The sequence below is a fragment of the Thalassophryne amazonica genome, chromosome 3 (assembly GCF_902500255.1).
Source record: "Thalassophryne amazonica chromosome 3, fThaAma1.1, whole genome shotgun sequence".
In the NCBI taxonomy this organism is placed as follows: domain Eukaryota; kingdom Metazoa; phylum Chordata; class Actinopteri; order Batrachoidiformes; family Batrachoididae; genus Thalassophryne; species Thalassophryne amazonica.
In genome coordinates, this window is record NC_047105.1 from 123,922,074 (window position 1) to 123,941,723 (window position 19,650).

The 19,650-nt window shown below is 40.9% G+C and overlaps 2 protein-coding genes across 2 annotated transcripts in view; both read left to right on the forward strand.

Annotated features, from left to right (window-relative positions):
- Positions 1-537: 537 nt before the first annotated feature.
- On the forward strand, positions 538-12,272 carry snrpe (small nuclear ribonucleoprotein polypeptide E). The gene is made up of 5 exons (XM_034167407.1): positions 538-694; positions 10,145-10,171; positions 10,267-10,329; positions 10,567-10,645; positions 12,101-12,272. The coding sequence occupies exons 1-5, from the start codon at positions 641-643 to the stop codon at positions 12,154-12,156; spliced, it is 279 nt and encodes a 92-aa protein (XP_034023298.1). The 5' UTR covers positions 538-640; the 3' UTR covers positions 12,157-12,272.
- Positions 12,273-13,914: 1,642 nt separating this feature from the next.
- Positions 13,915-19,650, forward strand: part of LOC117507540 (cell division control protein 42 homolog) — a 51,724-nt gene continuing 45,988 nt past the window's right edge. Inside the window, exon 1 of the mRNA XM_034167406.1 lies at positions 13,915-14,013. The gene's annotated coding sequence lies outside the window, so the exon portion shown is untranslated. The remainder of the gene's footprint in view (positions 14,014-19,650) is intronic.

Below are 19,650 nucleotides of genomic sequence, written 5' to 3' on the forward strand. Positions count from 1 at the left end.
AAGTGGGGGACGTTTTATGTATACAGGTCTTTGTTTAAAGTGGCTGTAAGTGGTGTGTATCCTGTACAGCTGATCCAGTATCAGCTTCTTGTGATGTTGGGCAGGAGACTTCCTTTTTTTTTCCCCCAGAAAGACTCTTTTACTTCTTACACAAGTGTTTTTCTTTTTTTTTCTTTTCTTTTCTTATTGTTTATGCACCAGTAACACCAGATCAAATTCCTTGTATGTGCAAACTTAATTGGCAATAAATTTAATTCTGATTTTACCCCGGGTTTAAGCTGTAGAAACATCTCAAGGATGATCATTGGAGACGGGATGCACCTGAGTTCAATTTTGAGATTCATGGAAAAGGCTGTGAATACGGGAAAAATTAATTACAACCATTTTTGAATACAGCTGTAACATAAAATGTCGAAAAAGTTAAGCTCTGTGAATACTTTCTGAAAGCACTGTACTTGTTATACACGTCGTGTAATAACATCTCCCTGCCTCTTGAGGCGCGAGAGTACACACGGACTGAACTTTAAACCGGTACTACTGCTGACGTCAATCCGCCCGCCATTGACTCAACGTGAGCCCTTTGTTTCGTGCACGTTACTATAAGTTTTTGTTGATCCATTTGTGGTACTGAGTTGGAAGGATGGCGTACAGAGGACAAGGACAGAAGGTTCAAAAGGTTATGGTCCAGCCCATCGTATCCTTTCTGTTGTAAAACCCGCTTTATAGTTCATAGTGTTAGTAAGGTTAGCGGATAGCTAGCTTCGCTCTTTGCTTGTGGGAGCCGAGAACAAAATTTCATCAACGGAGTTCGTGTTTTTATTTATTTTTTTCCTTCCTTACTGTGTGGATACAAATCGCGTTCATTTGTAGAAAAGCGCGTAACTGACGCGTGTGTATTTTTGTCAAAACAGTATGTTGAGAAGCGCACATTATAGTGACTTTGTAAGGTAATTTTTGCTAATTTTGCTGTAGTGTTCATCAGTAACTACACAAGAGGGCGGGGAAGTAAATTTTGGTTTTCTGTTCTGCGCGTTTCGGTGTTACGTACTGAGATTACCTCGTAGATTTGCTATCTGCGCATGCGCAAAAACAGGAAGTTTGGCGGAAATAAAAAGCTTTAGTGTTTTTTTTTTCATGAGCATACAAATAAGGCATGTTCACCATCTAAAAGGACACTGGCAGATCGAAGTGGAGTATTACGAATTTAAGCCTAGCTTTCAACAAGAATGCTATGATCAACAAGAAAAAAATTCATTATAAAAACAAACAGGTACATCTGAAATTAAATTAAACATACAGAATAAAGAAATGATCAAAACACTTAAGCAACTTGCTCAAGAGGTTTCGCTCATTCAGCTAGTTATTTATACATGTTTTAGTTTTAAAATACCGACAGAACAGGCGGTACGTTGGCTTAGTGGTAGGTGTGTGACAAACGTCGCATTCTGCATCAGCTGATTTGGGCTTTCAACAATGGTGGCATCATGAGCATTTGTGCAGCAATGCTCTCTAAAACAATTATCCACTGGTCTGTCAGCAGCAATAGTCATTTGGTTGGATATTCCAAAGTCTTTACAAGCAGAACTCTTAATTATACCAGTTTTTACCAAAATATCTATTTCCATGATGTCTAATTTTGACGGACTGTCAGAACTACAACCCCTGGCAAAAATTATGGAATCACCGGCCTCGGAGGATGTTCATTCAGTTGTTTAATTTTGTAGAAAAAAAGCAGATCACAGACATGACACAAAACTCACTCAATTCTGAGGAATAAATTATGGAATCACCCTGTAAATTTTCATCCCCAAAACTAACACCTGCATCAAATCACATCTGCTGGTTGACATTGACCCTATGTCATGACATTGACCCTATGTCATGACATTGACCCTATGTGTCTTTTTGTAAGGAATGTTTTCACAGTTTTTGCTTTATGGCAAGATGCATTATCATCTTGAAAAATGATTTCATCATCCCCAAACATCCTTTCACTTGTCCAAAATATCAACGTAAACTTGTGCATTTATTGATGATGTAATGACAGCCATCTCCCCAGTGCCTTTATCTGACATGCAGCCCCATATCATCAACGACTGTGAAAATTTACATGTTCTCTTCAGGCAGTCATCTTTATAAATCACCAAACAAAAGTTCCAGCATCGTCACCTTGCCCAATGCAGATCCGAGATTCATCACTGAATATGACTTTCATCCAGTCATCCACAGTCCACGATTGCTTTTCCTTAGCCCATTGTAACCTTGTTTTTTTTCTGTTTAAGTGTTAATGATGGCTTTTGTTTAGCTTTTCTGTATGTAAATCCCATTTCCTTTAGGCGGTATCGTACAGTCCGGTCACAGACGTTGATTCCAGTTTCCTGTCATTCGTTCCTCATTTGTTTTGTTGTGCATTTTCATATTTTGAGACATATTGCTTTAAGTTTTCTGTCTTGACGCTTTGATGTCTTCCTTGGTCTACCAGTATGTTTGCCTTTAACAACCTTCCCATGTTGTTTGTATTTGGTCCACAGTTTAGACACAGCTGACTGTGAACAACCAACATCTTTTGCAACATTGCGTGATGATTTACCCTCTTTTAAGAGTTTGATAATCCTCTCCTTTGTTTCAATTGACATCTCTCGCGTTGGAGCCATGATTCATGTCAGTCCACTTGGTGCAACAGCTCTCCAAGGTGTGATCACTCCTTTTTAGATGCAGACTAACGAGCAGATGTGATTTCATGCAGGTGTTAGTTTTGGGGATGAAAATTTACAGGGTGATTCCATAATTTATTCCTCAGAATTGAGTGAATCCATATTTTTTTCCTCTGCTTGGTCTAAAAAGTAACCGTTACTGACTGCCACAATCTTTTTTCTTGATTTCTTATAGTGTTTCTTAAAGCCAGAAAGTTGCCATTTGAAATTACTTTAGTTTTGTGTCATGTCTGTGATCTGCTTTTTTTCTACAAAATTAAACAACTGAATGAACATCCTCCAAGGCCGGTGATTCCATAATTTTTGCCAGGGGTTGTGTTATTTATTTCGTAGGTAACCACTAAATGGAATAATTTCCCTATCAAAGCCTACTGTATAACCATCTAACCCCCCCATTACCCAGTGGGAAAATTACTTGAAACAGGCATTCAAAAATAAAATGTCTGTCAAAAATGTGCTCTTTGGAAATAGAGTGCATTTCAAACTCAAGCATCAGTGTTACGTGAATAATAATTTTTGTTTGAAAGAGGTAATCATTATCTGTGATGCCACAAAAGAATGTGTACCTGATTCACTCAGATGTCTTTAATATTGGGGTGTAACTCTCCATCTGTCAAAAACTGTACTCTCCAGAAATGCTTGTAGTCCATCACTGTTTGAGAATTCAGAAACACAAGAGCAGCTGTATACTCGGAGTACATACTTATCAACTGTTTTTAGTAGATAGTACACTCAACAAAAATATAAACGCAACACTTTTGGTTTTGCTCCCATTTTGTATGAGATGAACTCAAAGATCTAAAACTTTTTCCACATACACAATATCACCATTTCCCTCAAATATTGTTCACAAACCAGTCCAAATCTGTGATAGTGAGCACTTCTCCTTTGCTGAGATAATCCATCCCACCTCACAGGTTTGCCATACCAAGATGCTGATTAGACACCATGATTAGTACACAGGTGTGCCTTAGACTGTCCACAATAAAAGGCCACTGTGAAAGGTGTAGTTTTGTTTTATTGGGGGGGATACCAGTCAGTGTCTGGTGTGACCACCATTTGCCTCATGCAGTGCAGCACATCTCCTTTGCATAGAGTTGATCAGGTTGTCAATTGTGGCCTGTGGAATGTTGGTCCACTCCTCTTCAATGGCTGTGTGAAGTTGCTGGATATTGGCAGGAACTGGTACACGCTGTCGTATACGCCGGTCCAGAGCATCCCAAACATGCTCAGTGGGTGACATGTCCGGTGAGTATGCCGGCCATGCAAGAACTGGGACATTTTCAGCTTCCAAGAATTGTGTACAGATCCTTGCAACATGGGGCCGTGCATTATCCTGCTGCAACATGAGGTGATGTTCTTGGATGTATGGCACAACAGTGGGCCTCAGGATCTTGTCACGGTATCTCTGTGCATTCAAAATGCCATCAATAAAATGCACCTGTGTTCTTCGTCCATAACAGACGCCTGCCCATAACATAACCCCACCGCCACCATGGGCCACTCGATCAGAAAACCGCTCACCGACACGACGCCACACAAGCTGTCTGCCATCTGCCCTGGACAGTGTGAACCGGGATTCATCCGTGAAGAGAACACCTCTCCAACGTGCCAAACGCCAGCGAATGTGAGCATTTGCCCACTCAAGTCGGTTACGACGACGAACTGGAGTCAGTTCGAGACCCTGATGAGGACGACGAGCATGCAGATGAGCTTCCCTGAGACGGTTTCTGACAGTTTGTGCAGAAATTCTTTGGTTATGCAAACCGATTGTTTCAGCAGCTGTCCAAGTGGCTGGTCACAGACGATCTTGGATGTGAACATGCTGGATGTGGAGGTCCTGGGCTGGTGTGGTTACACGTGGTCTGCGGTTGTGAGGCTGGTTGGATGTACTGCCACATTCTCTGAAACGCCTTTGGAGATGGCTTATGGTAGAGAAATGAACATTCAATACACGAGCAACAGCTCTGGTTGACATTCCTGCTGTCAGCATGCCATTTGCACGCTCCCTCAAATCTTGCAACATCTGTGGCATTGTGCTGTGTGATAAAACTGCACCTTTCAGAGTGGCCTTTTATTGTGGGCAGTCTAAGGCACACCTGTGCACTAATCATGGTGTCTAATCAGCATCTTGATATGGCACACCTGTGAGGTGGGATGGATTATCTCAGCAAAGGAGAAGTGCTCACTATCACAGATTTGGACTGGTTTGTGAACAATATTTGAGGGAAATGGGCATTTAAGTATCCCAATCAGCAGTTAGATATGGATGCATTACTTGACCAAATAACCACTTTGATTTTTTTTGTGCTGGTGACATATACTTGTATACCCTAACTGTGAAACAGCCCTTGTAAAGCAGGTACTGGAATTTTTGGAGGCGTGGGTAAGCATCTGGCCTGCCAGTATGTATACCTGGGTTTGCATCCCTCTCATGCCACCTGTCTGTGTTCTTCGACAAGATGCTTAATCTGCATTCTCATTCCACCCAGCTGTAAATGAGTACTTTGGACTGGTGACATCTCCAGGGGGATTTGTGGAAGTCTTGTTTTTTTTTTTGTTTTGATTTTTTTACTTTCCCTCGCAATAACCTAATATCATATTAAAGTTCATGCCTATCAGCGCGCACAGTGAGTGGAATCAGGTGGGGGGAGACTGAACGTATATACGCACACAGCAGACAACGGGATTTACGACAGATGAGGGAGTAAGTTGCTACACCTTGCACAGCTGTAAGACTCCGTATGAAATATAGTTTATTTATACAACAGTGTAAGTAGCAACACCTGTTATGAATGTTTGTTTTCTTTTTTACCATCCTCTCATGAATCATGTTGCTGTCTGCTGTGTGCGTGCGCATATGCATTCAGTCTCCCCCCACCTGATTTCACTCACTGTGCGCGCTGATAGGCATGAAAATGTAAATAATTTTTTTAAGACCCTTATGAATGCAGTAAAGTAAATCTGCAAGCCCAAATTTGTAATTCAGCGGAGAAATCATTTAAAAATGACAAATTTGCAGCTAAAATTTGGCCCTCGGCGAAAACTGTTTGTACATCCGGGACATTGCAGTGACGTCCGGCAGAAGACGGAGCGCTCGCGCCTTCAGTCCGATCCTGCATTGAAATTGATTTTATCTGTTACTAATGTTACTGTTATACACATCCTGGTTTCAGCATCCAAAAGTAAGCAATGAATGTGAGATACAGCTCTGCATGCTCAGATCAGCGGCGACATCGACAGCGGGCGACGTTCTTCCCCGACACCTCGTTCTCTGCCTACGATGCGCTTACTGAGTCTGCATGCTCGATAAACGCTGAAGCAGGCCACTCGCATCGCCCCCGAGTCTGCTGTGCAGCCGGCACCATCTCCCTGTCTACTGAATGGAGGTGCAGCCAACTTTTGATTTGATTTGATCATTTATTTCAACTTGGCAAAAGTCCAGAGACTACGCTCGCTGTTTTGATGCGGAGCGGCCGGTGACACCTGTTGCTGCAAGGACAGACTTTCTGCAGTGCCGCACATCTCGGTAATCGGAGCCGCAGAGCTCCGTGGCCGCTGAGAGAGGTTTATATCTTTTTAATGACTTGGATTCTTTGTGGGTCTCGCCTGCGTACCCCTCGACGGTAACACCGGAGGCGAAAGACAGTAGATTTTCAATGCGACACCACTCAATCAAATGGGCTTATGAAAAAGTCCCCCAAAATAATTTTCAAGCACAAATAAAAGAAATGTGTACTCACCAAACGTGCCGCAAGACATTATGAAGTTTTAAAAAAAGTACATCCTTCCGTATAAGACAAGAAAAAGGTGCAGATGCAAACTGACGTAAATCCACAAATTACAGTTGTCGCGCGCAATGCATGCTGGGATAGGGTCTTTTCCCTGACGTCTCGGCAGCGTCCCGGATGTGATGACAGTTTTGCGGAGGGCTAAGTTTTAGCTGTAAATTTGTAATTTTTAAATGAAGATTTCTCCGTTGAATGACAGATCTGGGCTTGCAGATTTACTTTACTACATTCAGAACGATCTTATGTGTAAATATGTCAGTTTTTGGTCCAAAGATCTGACTGCATTTATTTCAATGCAGGTCTACTTTAAAAAGAAAAAAACCTTCTGTTTACGTACGTTTTGCTTCTGGAAACACGAGCCCGGCATGTGGTTTTTGAATGTACAGTGTGAGCAGTCAGATCGCATCAGAGCATTGGGCCGTACAGTGTGAGAACATGAATCGTGCGCTCTGAACTTTTAAACCCTGCGGTTTTGTCGCACAGTTTGAGCTGTAGCCAAGTACAACGATTGAAAATATCGTGCAGTGTATGCCCAGTCTTACCCTAAATCATTTCCGGTAAAGTAATTTGCAATGTGCTGAGCACCCGAAGTCAGACTCGTTTCCGGTGGAGGTTGGCCTCCGCCAGGGCTGCGCCTTGTCACTGATCCTGTTTATGATATTCATGGACAGGATATCGAGGCGTAGTTGGGGGGAGGAGGGTTTCCGGTTTGATGGACTCAGGGTCTCATCACTGCTTTTTGCAGATGATGTGGTCCTGTTGGCTTCATCAGCCGGTGACCTCCAACACTCACTGGATCGGTTTGCAGCCGAGTTTGAATCAGCTGGGATGAGGATCAGCACCTCTAAATCTGAGGCAGTGGTTTCTAAGCAGGGAACCGATGGATTGCCTACTCCGGTTAGGGAATTTGGCCTTGCCCCAAGTGAAGGAGTTCAAATACCTCGGGGTCTTGTTCACGAGTGAGTGGACGATGGAGCATGAGATTGGCCGGAGAATCGGTGCAGCAGGGGCGGTATTGCATTCACTCTACCGTACTGTTATGACCAAAAGGGAGCTGAGCCAAAAGGCAAAGCTCTTGATCTACTGATCAATCTTCATTCCTACTCTCACCTATGGTCATGAGGGTTGGGTCATGACTGAAAGAACTAGATCGCGGATACAAGTGGCCGAAATGGGCTTCCTCAGGAGGATGGCTGGTGTCCCCCTTAGAGATAGTGTGAGACGTTCGGTCATCCGTGGGGAGCTCGGAGTAGAGTCGCTGCTCCTTCGCGTTGAAAGGAGCCAGCTGAGGTGGTTTGGGCATCTGGTAAGGATGCTTCCTGAGTGCCTCCCTAGGGAGGTGTTCCAGGCACGTCCATCTGACCCAGGACTAGGTGGAGAGATTATATCTCCACACTGGCCTGTGAATGCCTCGGGGTCCCCCAGTCAGAGGTGGTCATTGTGGCACGGGAAAGGGAAGTTTGAGGTCCCCTGCTGGAGCTGTTGCCCCCGTTACCCGAACCCAGAAAAGCGGCTGAAGATGAGATAATGATGATGAGTAATTTGCAAGGTTACTTGGCATCTGAGACATCAGATTTAGATTTTAGTTCTGTGGCATTAAGCATGCAGCATCCTCCTAGAAATTGTGGTCAGATTCACAAATGCAAAACAAACCTCAGAGCTTCGACCTATTCGCATGCTGCACTGAACGTACATATGCAGATGATTTGCTGCTCTGTGCCGTGTCCCCCAGACAGACAGACTGTGTGGTCATGATGTGGCTGTAATGAAGCCGTAAGGCAAATGTGCTGAAGGATATTTCTGGATCAGAAATGTACTCCAGTAAAAATAAAAATACAGGTTTATTTATACAAGGAATGTGGAAAAATGCTTAATGGTGGCCGGCACCCCTGCAGTTAACATTTATAAAATTGATTATTGACATTTGTGAATTGATGCAGAATTGTCCACATCTGCACTGCAATGGATCTAATAATCTGTCTAAGGTTTTAGAAAAGGTTGTCTTTTCACAGTTAGTCATTTTTAGAAGACAATCACATCCTTCAAAAATTCCAATCCGGGTTTAGATCGCGACACAGCACTGAGTCGACACTTTTTAAAAGTTCATAATGACATCACTTTGTCGGTGGATGCAAGGAATCCTGCTGTGCTGGTTCTGGTGGACCTCACAGCAGCCTTTGATACTGTGGATCACACAGTACTTGTTTCCCGGTTAAAACATTTTATTGGTATTCAGGGTACTGCACTTAAGTGGTTTAGATCATATTTAGCTGACAGAAGCTTTTCTGTTATGATTGGGGACCTCGCCTCATCAACTGCTCCTCTGTGTTGTGGAGTGCCACAGGGTTCTGTTCTTGGGTCTATTCTATTTTCTTTATACATTCTGCCACTGGGGTCAGTTATAACCCAGCACAACCTGTCCTTTCATTGCTATGTGGATGATCTGCAAATCTGTCTGCGTATGAGGACGAATGGGAGTGATTCACTGTCATCATTATTTAATTGTATTCGTGATGTAAAGCAGTGGCTGTCCCAAAACTTCCTTTACTTGAATGATGGTAAAACGGAGATCATGGTGTTTGAACGCTCTGGCATATCAAATGTGATAACACCAAATTTTGGTGTTCTGACTAATTATGTAAAACCACCTGTCAAGAACTTGGGTGTGATATTTGACAGCTGTTTGAGGTTCAATCAACAGATAAACTCTGTTGTCAAAGCAGGTTTTTTCCAGCTTCGTCTTTTGGCTAAAATAAAGCACTTCCTCAGTAGACCTGATCTTGAGACAGCCATTCATGCTTTCATGAGCTCCAGACTTGATTATTGTAATGCACTTTATTCTGGCATTAATCAGTCTTCTCTTGCATGTCTGCAACTGGTGCAGAATGCTGCTGCTCATCTTTTAACAAATACTTTTAGATGTGAGCATATTACGCCTGTCCTGTACTCACTCCTCTGGCTTTTCGTTCGTTTTAGAATTGATTTAAAAATTTTAATGTTTGTTTTTAAAGCTGTTTATGGCCTTGCACCTCCCTACTTGTCTGAAATATTAACTTTGCGCACTTACAGTAGGACATTACGGGCATCTGGCCAGCTTTACTTAGATGTTCCGAGGTCAAGATATAAACGCTGGGGTGATCATGCTTTCACGGTAGCTGGCCCCAGAATGTGGAACAAGCTACCTATTGAGTTATGTACTATTCCTGACTTAGCACTTTTTAAATCTAAGTTAAAGACTTGTTTATTTAAAAAAGGCTTTTAACACCTAGTGGCGAGGTGACATGTTCTGTTTTTTATGTGCTGTTTTAAAATTTTATTCTGTGTTTTATTTTTGTGAATTTGTTAAGCGCTCTGGACGCCAGTTGTGCTGTAAAACACTCTATAAATAGATGTTGATTGATTGAAAATTACCTCAAGTTACACGCCTTGTTTACAAGCAACTGGCAAAGTGCATCCAGCAGAGGTGCATGGTGACTTATCCTGTTGATTGTCCCAGTGACTCAAGTGCTTGTCAGTGAGACACTAATCCAGAATATGATCAAGAAAAATCATCAGTATCTGAAGATGCACTTGCAGGCATTCATTTTGTAAAAAATGTTTACATTTGATAAATTCAATTTCCTTGACCGTATACATCAGAACCTTATTTTCAGGTATCTGCAGAATGTAAGTATTCAGTCTTTTTATGTGTATGTGTGTGTACACACCTGATCTCTGAATACCCTGAATTTTTAATCGCTTCTGTTTTTAATTGATTGTAGCGCTCACGGATTCAGGTCTGGCTGTATGAACAGGTGAACATGCGGATAGAAGGCTGCATCATTGTAAGTTATTTGCTATGTTCTGGTGGGGAGGAGGCGTGTCATTTTCTCTTATTTCTCAGGCTGACCAAAATAAAAGATAATCTGTTATTTGAGAGTCACTGTGATGACCACACAGTGACTGCAAATGTCAAAATAGCTTCATAATTTTATTATTTTATTGAGTCAGTGTAACAAAAGAAATATGTTTCTTCAAAAGTTTATATGAACCTAATATTTGCCTCACATTTCATCTGTCAGGGTTTTGATGAATACATGAATCTGGTACTAGATGATGCTGAGGAAGTCCACATGAAGACCAAGAACAGAAAGCCCCTGGGTAAGAGCAACTTGGATTTTAATGCTGTATTAACACTTCTTTAGTTTCTATTTATTGTTTATATCAGAGTTTTTCAGTCTATTTGTTCAGTTCCACACCCAAACAGTTAGTGTGCTGTGTTGGTTTGCAAGCCACCAATGATCTCCAAAGAAGGGTTGTTTTGTTTTGGGTTTGGGAGTTTATTAAGTCATATCTGTGGGGACTGTGCAGTGGTTCTCCTAATGGTTTACTTTGTTGTGGACATTAAACGTTATGAGCTGCATTTTTCCTCCAGTAAACATACGTACATTAAGTGGAGCTAACAGGTGAAGCTCCCAGCTGCTAAAAATGCTAATGTCGTTAGCATACAGATGAGCGTGTAACTCTGTCTGCGAGTCATAATCGCAAGTAATTCAAAATAATACGTGACGGTGCTCTGCTGAATTTGATCAACTCCTGTTACCTTTTAGCTGCAGGAAGTTAAATCAATTTGTAAATTTGTATTTGTAAATTGTTCAACCTATTTTTGTTTTTAATAAATAAAGCTACAGTTTTTAATTGTGACTGCTGTAACTACAAGAAAATTCTCAACTTTAAATAACTTGTACACATTACTTTTTATGCTATTTTGTCTAAAAATAAATGCCCAAGGTTCCTTATAATGTTAATGAAGAAACTTATCTCAACAACAACAGATAAGTTATGGTTTTAATTTATAGATGAACATCAAAGATTTCTAAAGAATCTTTTTTTTTTTTTTTTTTTAAGTTCTTTGAATTGTCATTTCCTTTACTATGCACTCTTCTGATCACCAGTGTATGTTTTTTGGATTAAAGGCTGGTAGCACAATACAAATTCTGTGAAAAGACTGGGGTGGAAAACTTGACCTGACCCAACAAAAAGTTTTTGGAGAATTTTTTGGTGGATAAATAGACCTGAAAATGCATCAGAATGGATCTGAGATTTCAATTTTTTCTGAGGGAGAACCCCCAGACCTCCTGCCAGGGGCTCCCCCCCCCCCCCCCCCCCCCCAAAAAAAATAATTCCCCCATGGCCCACTTTCATCACTTTTAAAATGAGCTTCTGTGGGAGCCAGCCTCAAGTGGCCAGTCAAAGAACTGCACTTTGTGTTTTGGTCAAAATACAGCTGAAGTGTCTCCATTTGGGTACAACGTACCCCAAGTAAGGAAGATTTTGTTCACAGTTGTTGCAGCTAAAGACTGAGCGGTTAGGTTCAGCACAAAATGTCTATCAGATAAGTGATAGTGTATTTTTATTTTATATTGTTTTTGTAGTGTAGCATCTGATACAATATTTTTGGCAGATACACCAAAAATGAGTTAATTACATGATGGTGGTGGTGTGCTGGCCTTCTCCTGGTAATGTAAATGAGCTGTGGCTGTGCGCCTCTTTCCATTGTTACATGGGTAACTTGGGTTTCTCCATTTTTTTGTTTTTCTTTCTCTGTTCTCCCAGGGAGGGTCATGTTGAAAGGAGACAACATTACATTGCTGCAGAGTGTGTCCACCTAGACGACAGTGATGCTTCCAGCTACGCTTTTCTATGAAAATGTTTCCTCATGTTGTTTCATGCAGATGCTGTTAAGTGTGGTTGTTTTGATATAACATGGATATTGTAATAATCATTTTAGCAAGTGGGTCCTTTGCAAAATAAATTTTGTTTTTCCTCCCCATACCACTGGTGTCAATATATTGAGGGGGAATAAAACCTGCAGTTTGTGACACTGATCTCCACTGCCATCTAGTGGCAGACAGTGTGTAACAATGTTCACTGCAAATAGAAAATTTATCTATGCTGGCTAACAGTGGGGCACAGGTTGACATTTTTCTTTGGTCAGACAATAGTTGATTAAATTTTGAGAGATCTAGGTATCATTTCAAACATTCATTTTCTTGATTATTCTTCTCTACAAGAGTCAAGATAGAAGTCAGACCACCAGAGCAAGAATTTAGCTGAGGAAGCTTCTGCGATTTGAAGCGAAACGTCCTCGCGTCAAGCAACCCAGTCCAGTCGAAGATTCAAGCTTCTCTACTATGGAAACCACCTGGACAGCTGAGAGCCTACACAGAAATATCATTTCAAACCTTACTTTATTGCTACCATTGTAAACTAGGTTTTGTTTGTCTTCACAGGTATTTTCTGAACCTGTCGAGTATATCAAGAACATGTTCTGGCATCTGTTCAGTGTTTGCATGAATGTCCGTGACTTATGTACATCTGTTTCTTCTAAAGGTTTCACTGCCCTTAAAATAGTAGATGATGTCTTTTCAGAATCTTGATTCCGTGGTTGAGGCTCTCAAGAAGTTAAGGGGTTTGTAGTGTCTCAGCTTACAGGTGTCTCTAACCAAGACCAAGGTCCAGGCTTTCATTGACTTTGTGGACTTAACCTTCACCAATATGTATGAAAGTGGGACTTGAGTTTTAATTAGTGGTGACATTCATGCCTTTAGAATCTAAGCATATCAAAATTATAAACAACCTGGGAATATGGACTTGTGTTACTACCCAAAGGTGTACAGCAAGTCTTCAGGCTGGACCAGGGCCAGACCATGCAAAACCTGTCTACAGCGGAGTATTGGCACTGGAAGATGATTCTCGCATACCCTGGTTTCTACTTGTCCAGTGGGGAATTTAGTGTTGTTAAACACCAGGTGCTGCTGGTGAGATGACCTGTAAGCACAAAAGCTGCCTTGCCTGATGGATGTTTTTGAAGCTGAAGGGCCATGTTAAGAAAAAATACAAAGGACTTATTTTATAGCCTTGCATTTCAAGGATAAATTGAAATATCTTGAGAATAAAGTAGAAATGTCCACTTCTTCCAAGTTTAGTCTTCATAACAGACTACTTTTAGCACAATCTAATGTCATATTTATTACCACATTGTGTTTGTGCTAAAATAATTTCCTTGTTAATGAAACATCTGAAGTACTTATTTCATAGCTCATTTACACAATCCATGTGTCATTGTGCTTATGTTTTTAGATTTAAAAAGTGTCAATCTTGATATTTTGAATTCTTGACATTTCAACTTTGTTGAAATTTATATCATTTTTATTCTTGACATTTTGATTTGATTCTTCAGTTTAAACTTAAATCTTGACAGTTCAACTTCTTGAAATCCAAAATACCGGTAAATAAAATGAACAATGCCTTTGTGGCCACAGTACTCCATCGTAGTGACAAGAGTTTTGAGGCTGAATAATTTTGGGGTATCGAAAATATTGAACAGTGGCCCTCCATTGTGACGTCACTACGCGCTGCGAACGTGGTCGACGTGACGTAGTACGTAGCTTGTCCCTGTTGTGTTGACTGGGAAGCCCCTCGCTCCAAATTGACAACGCCCGGTGGAACGACAGAAATAGCTCACGGTACAGACGTTTATTTTAAATACATAGTTTATCTGTGCCACGCTTAGGTTGTGTTAGTAATACTGTTCGTGACGTAGCAGGCACTTTGCGTGATCGATAAATATCAAATTTGATATACAGCATCTGCTAAGGATAGCTTCGCTAGTTAGCATGCTAATAATTTAGCCGTAGTTTATTTCAGCCTGCCATGAAGACCAGGACTACGAGTATATATTTATGTGGGTTGTTTGTATTTGTCGTAGTGATTAACTGTACCCACGTTTGAAAGCGCTTGGCCTGTTAAATCCAGTGGGGAGAAGCACAAATATACACTAGCTAATTTGTTCAATAAAAACGTAAGGTGTGCAATTTAATATTTCATTACAGTGGTAATGACGTGCCATGATTATAGCCATAAAAGTACAGTGTCATGCTTGTATTGGGTGTATTTTCTACTAAAGATATGTAGTCGCCAAGAAATGATTGAGGCCGACTAGACCAGCTAATGTCATTTAATCCAAGTTAACACTACTGTAATTTCTCAGTTGTAGTTGGACAATAACTTCTACAGGTTGTTGATCACAACCTGCTCTGATTAGTCAAATCGTGTATTATAGTTTAGTTATATTACATCATACGTCTTGGATTATGGCACAGAATGATCTCAAACTGCAATGTTTATTTATCATAATGTGATTAGTCTGTCTTTAAGGTTTAAAAGAATCTGAGGAAATGTGGCTTAATCTGGTGTGATATTACACCCCCTGGCAATAATTATGGAATCACCAGCCTCAGAGGATGTTCATTCAGTTGTTTAATTTTGTAGAAAAAAAAAGCAGATCACAGACATGACACAAAACTAAAGTCATTTCAAATGGCAACTTTCTGGCTTTAAGAAACACTATAAGAAATCAGGAAAAATAATTGTGGCAGTCAGTAACAGTTACTTTTTTAGACCAAGCAGAGGGAAAAAATATGGACTCACTCAATTCTGAGGAATAAATTATGGAATCACCCTGTAAATTTTCATCCCCAAAACTAACACCTGCATCAAATCAGATCTGCTCGTTAGTCTGCATCTAAAAAGGAGTGATCACATCTTGGAGAGCTGTTGCACCAAGTGGACTGACATGAATCATGGCTCCAACGCGAGAGATGTCAATTGAAACAAAGGAGAGGATTATCAAACTCTTAAAAGAGGGTAAATCATCACGCAATGTTGCAAAAGATGTTGGTTGTTCAGTCAGCTGTGTCTAAACTCTGGACCAAATACAAACATGGGAAGGTTGTTAAAGGCAAACATACTGGTAGACCAAGGAAGACATCAAAGCGTCAAGACAGAAAACTTAAAGCAGTATACAGAAAAGCTAAACGAAAGCCATCATTAACACCTAAACAGAAAAAAACAAGGTTACAATGGGCTAAGAAAAAGCAGTCGTGGACTGTGGATGACTGGATGAAAGTCATATTCAGTGATGAATCTCGAATCTTCATTGGGCAAGATGATGATGCTGGAACTTTTGTTTGGTGCCGTTCCAATGAGATTTATAAAGATGACTGCCTGAAGAGAACATGTAAATGTCCACAGTCATTGATGATATGGGGCTGCATGTCAGGTAAAGGCACTGAAGTACTTATTTCATAGCTCATTTACACAATCCATGTGTCATTGTGCTTATGTTTTTAGATTTAAAAAGTGTCAATCTTGATATTTTGAATTCTTGACATTTCAACTTTGTTGAAATTTATATCATTTTTATTTTTGACATTTTGATTTGATTCTTCAGTTTAAACTTAAATCTTGACAGTTCAACTTCTTGAAATCCAAAATACCGGTAAATAAAATGAACAATGCCTTTGTGGCCACAGTACTCCATCGTAGTGACAAGAGTTTTGAGGCTGAATAATTTTGGGGTATTGAAAATATTGAACAGTGGCCCTCCATTGTGACGTCACTACGCGCTGTGAACGTGGTCGTCGAGGAGATGGCTGTCATTACATCAATAAATGCACAAGTTTATGTTGATATTTTGGACACTTTTCTTATCCCATCAATTGAAAGGATGTTTGGGGATGATGAAATCATTTTTCAAGATGATAATGCATCTTGCCATAGAGCAAAAACTGTGAAAACATTCCTTGCAAAAAGACACATAGTATCAATGTCATGGCCTGCAAATAGTCCGTATCTTAATCCAATTGAAAATCTTTGGTGGAAGTTGAAGAAAATGGTCCATGACAAGGCTCCAACCTGCAAAGCTGATCTGGCAACAGCAATCAGAGAAAGTTGGAGCCAGATTGATGAAGAGTACTGTTTGTCACTCATTAAGTCCATGCCTCAGAGACTGCAAGCTGTTATAAAAGCCAGAGGTGGTGCAACAAAATACTAGTGATGTGTTGGAGCGTTCTTTTGTTTTCATGATTCCATAATTTTTTCCTCAGAATTGAGTGATTCCATATTTTTTCCCCTCTGCTTGGTCTAAAAAAGTAACCGTTACTGACTGCCACAATTTTTTTTCCTGATTTCTTATAGTGTTTCTTAAAGCCAGAAAGTTGCCATTTGAAATGACTTTAGCTTTGTGTTATGTCTGTGATCTGCTTTTTTTTCTACAAAATTAAACAACTGAATGAACATCCTCCGAGGCTGGTGATTCCATAATTTTTGCCAGGGGTTGTACTATGCCTTGTAGCTGTGCTGCATTGTCACGTTTTGATTCTACGTCAGGACTGTTCTTTTTCATTACAAACATAGATTTGTGATTGGTCTACACAAGCCCTGTGCATTTTATACACAAATGTGGATGTAATCAAATAGAGCTGCACAGTTAATCACATTTTCATTGCTACTGTGATATGCACAACAAACACGTCACAAAAGACTGCCTAGGGTGCAGTGAATGAGAAAAAAGTTTGTTTGCACACCCCATGACATGCACAGTAAGATTTGACACAGAAGTGCTGAAGCTCTTTTCACACCAGGCCAACGTGGAGTTGCATAATGTGTACCGATTACACCGAGCTTATGCAGCCCTACATGGCAAAACACTGAGGGATGCAAAGCGGTCCGCCAAATGGATGGAAAAAAATTAAACGTTGAATTTTTTCGCGGTCATTCGGCGCAAGTCTATGCAACACTATGCTACTGTATGCAAGTCTACGTAACACTGTGTTGCATTGCTAGATTTTATGCATCCTGCAGGACTCTGCTGAACTTTGCTGGCTTTGAAGCCTCTAAACCACAGAAGAAGAGGAGGCTAGACAAGCTTCCTCCCCTGCGCGCAACATACGCAGCCATTTGTGCATATTAGATACTCAGCACAGTGCAGCGCTACACAGGCCGGTGTGAATGGGGCTTGACAGTTGATGTTTTTACAGTGAGTAGAGTAGGGAAACTGACAGAACAACATTTGTGCTTTTGTCAAACTGATGTCTGGGGATTCTGAATCGATCCAAAATGTCCAAGAATCGATTTTTAAAAAGCTTTTTTTTTACATTTTCTTGCTTACTTGCTGTGTGTACTGTTTGTCAGGCAACAGCTTCCATACTACAGCGCCCGCACGAGGGGGGTGGTCTGCCGTGCTTCAAACACTCGTGAGCTGCAGAGTTCAGTTTAGCATGGCGGATGAAGAGCTAATTCAGCCAGCACCGTCTTTGCTGAAGGCAAATGTTTGGGCGCATTTTGGATTTTATTATTTGCTGCGTAAGAAGGAGCTTGACATGACTTATGCAGTGTGCAAAATCTGCAAAATGAAAGTCAAGTACTTCGGAAACACCTCAAATCCGCAAGCCCACATGCTACGCTATCACCCGGAACTAAAAGAGCCGACTACTGGCCAGCGCTTCGCTAAACTGCCAGGCAACTCCGAACGAGCAAAGCAGATAAGTAAATTTACATCTAGAATCACTTGATTAACCTTGTAAAGCTGCATTTTCTTAAACATAAACAAGTAATATAACCATTTCTCAGAGCTCTTTGAATCGAAAATCTATTCTGAATCGAACCATCACACCAAGAATCGGAATCGAATTGAATCATGAGTTGTTGTACGATTCACATCCCTAGAGTCATCAGTGTTTGTTCTTTTATCGCAAGTCATATATTGAACACTGATAGCCCACATTGCAGGTCTAACTCATATCATGCAGGCTGGATTTGCTCCTTAAATTGCCTGTTAACCTACAAACACAAATGTGTGGATTAAAACTAGAGTTGTTATTGTGGCTGCACTCACCCTCTTTGATCTCTGAGCATTGTCTTAATGCATAGTTGAACTGTTGTATCAGCAGGGCTCAATATTAATGGTTGTCTGATTGCACAGGACAAGGAGAAAAGCTGTTCAGACAATACTCTAAAAAAGCAGGGGAAATTACACTGAACTGTATTCTCTTGAATAACCCTGATCAGTGCACACTCCACATATGGACAAATATACATTTCTTTGACCTAAAATTTCGTTTCCTCAGAGGAGCATGCACACGACTGTGGGAATGTGCGAAACAAAAACAAACATGGCGGACTTGCTAAAGTCTGATGAGATGGAGATGTGAAGAATGACTTAGACTTTGCTACTGAAAAAAAAATGTTAAAATAGTGGCCTGAGTGGGCCATCATTTTGTTATAAATTATAGTGGCCTGAAAGTGGGCCAAATCACCACCAGGACAATGGGCAAATGGCAATGTCGATCCCTGTAATTCATACAAAGCATCAATTTTTGTCATAAGTTGGTGGCGTTTTCTGTCTAAACTTGAAAGTGGACTGCAGTTCACCTTCACCTCCGGCTCAGGTGATCCTTCCGACATCCCCAACAAACTGGATCCTCCGCTCATGTTGCTCCCCAGACGAGGGGTGTTTTGTTTTTATACCTCAGAAAAGTACTGGATTTTTAAAAAAATATGTAAAACAAGATGATTCGTTTTCGAAAAGCCGGGGGTGAAGGGGATCCGTCCACCATCCCCAGTGAAGTAGATCCAGTCGTATTGCTCCCCACGCGAGGGGTGTTTTGTTTTTATACCTCATAGCAGTAGCCCTTGATGCCATGCACTGACTTCCTGTACGTCCAAAAAAATACGAAAAAAAACAACAACACAGAAAAACAACACAGACTGTGTACTTCCTCAGTGCAGCGAAAAAAATCTGATATTAGTCTCGCTTTTCATCCTAACAGCTGTTCATGCATCTAGATGGCTTACAGCGTAGTGGATTTGTTTTTGTGTGCCCAGGGTTTGAAATACATTTTTTACCCTACTTGCACTGATGATAGTAACAAAAAAAATACTTGCACCAAAAAAAAGTTACTTGCACAACCAAAAGTCAGTCTTATATTGACCTTAAAACTCCTCCTCTGATGTGTCAGGGGAGAGCAGCAGCAGCAGCGGCAGACAGTTTTTTTTTTCACGTGTGCGCATGAACGAATTGTCCGTGAAGATTATTTTATTTATTAACTACACAGATGTATAATAAAACAAATGGTGACTGGTTTATAACACAATGATGACAGAGTTTGAGGGGAGAGAGTGCGAGGAACCCGCAGCGGCAGCCAGTTTTTTTCTTTTCTTTTCTTTGTTTACATGTGCGCGTGCGAACGGGACAGGAGGTCCTCAAACTGGAGCTCCTGCAGCTCCAGTTATTTGTAGGGCTGCCACAAATGACTATTTTG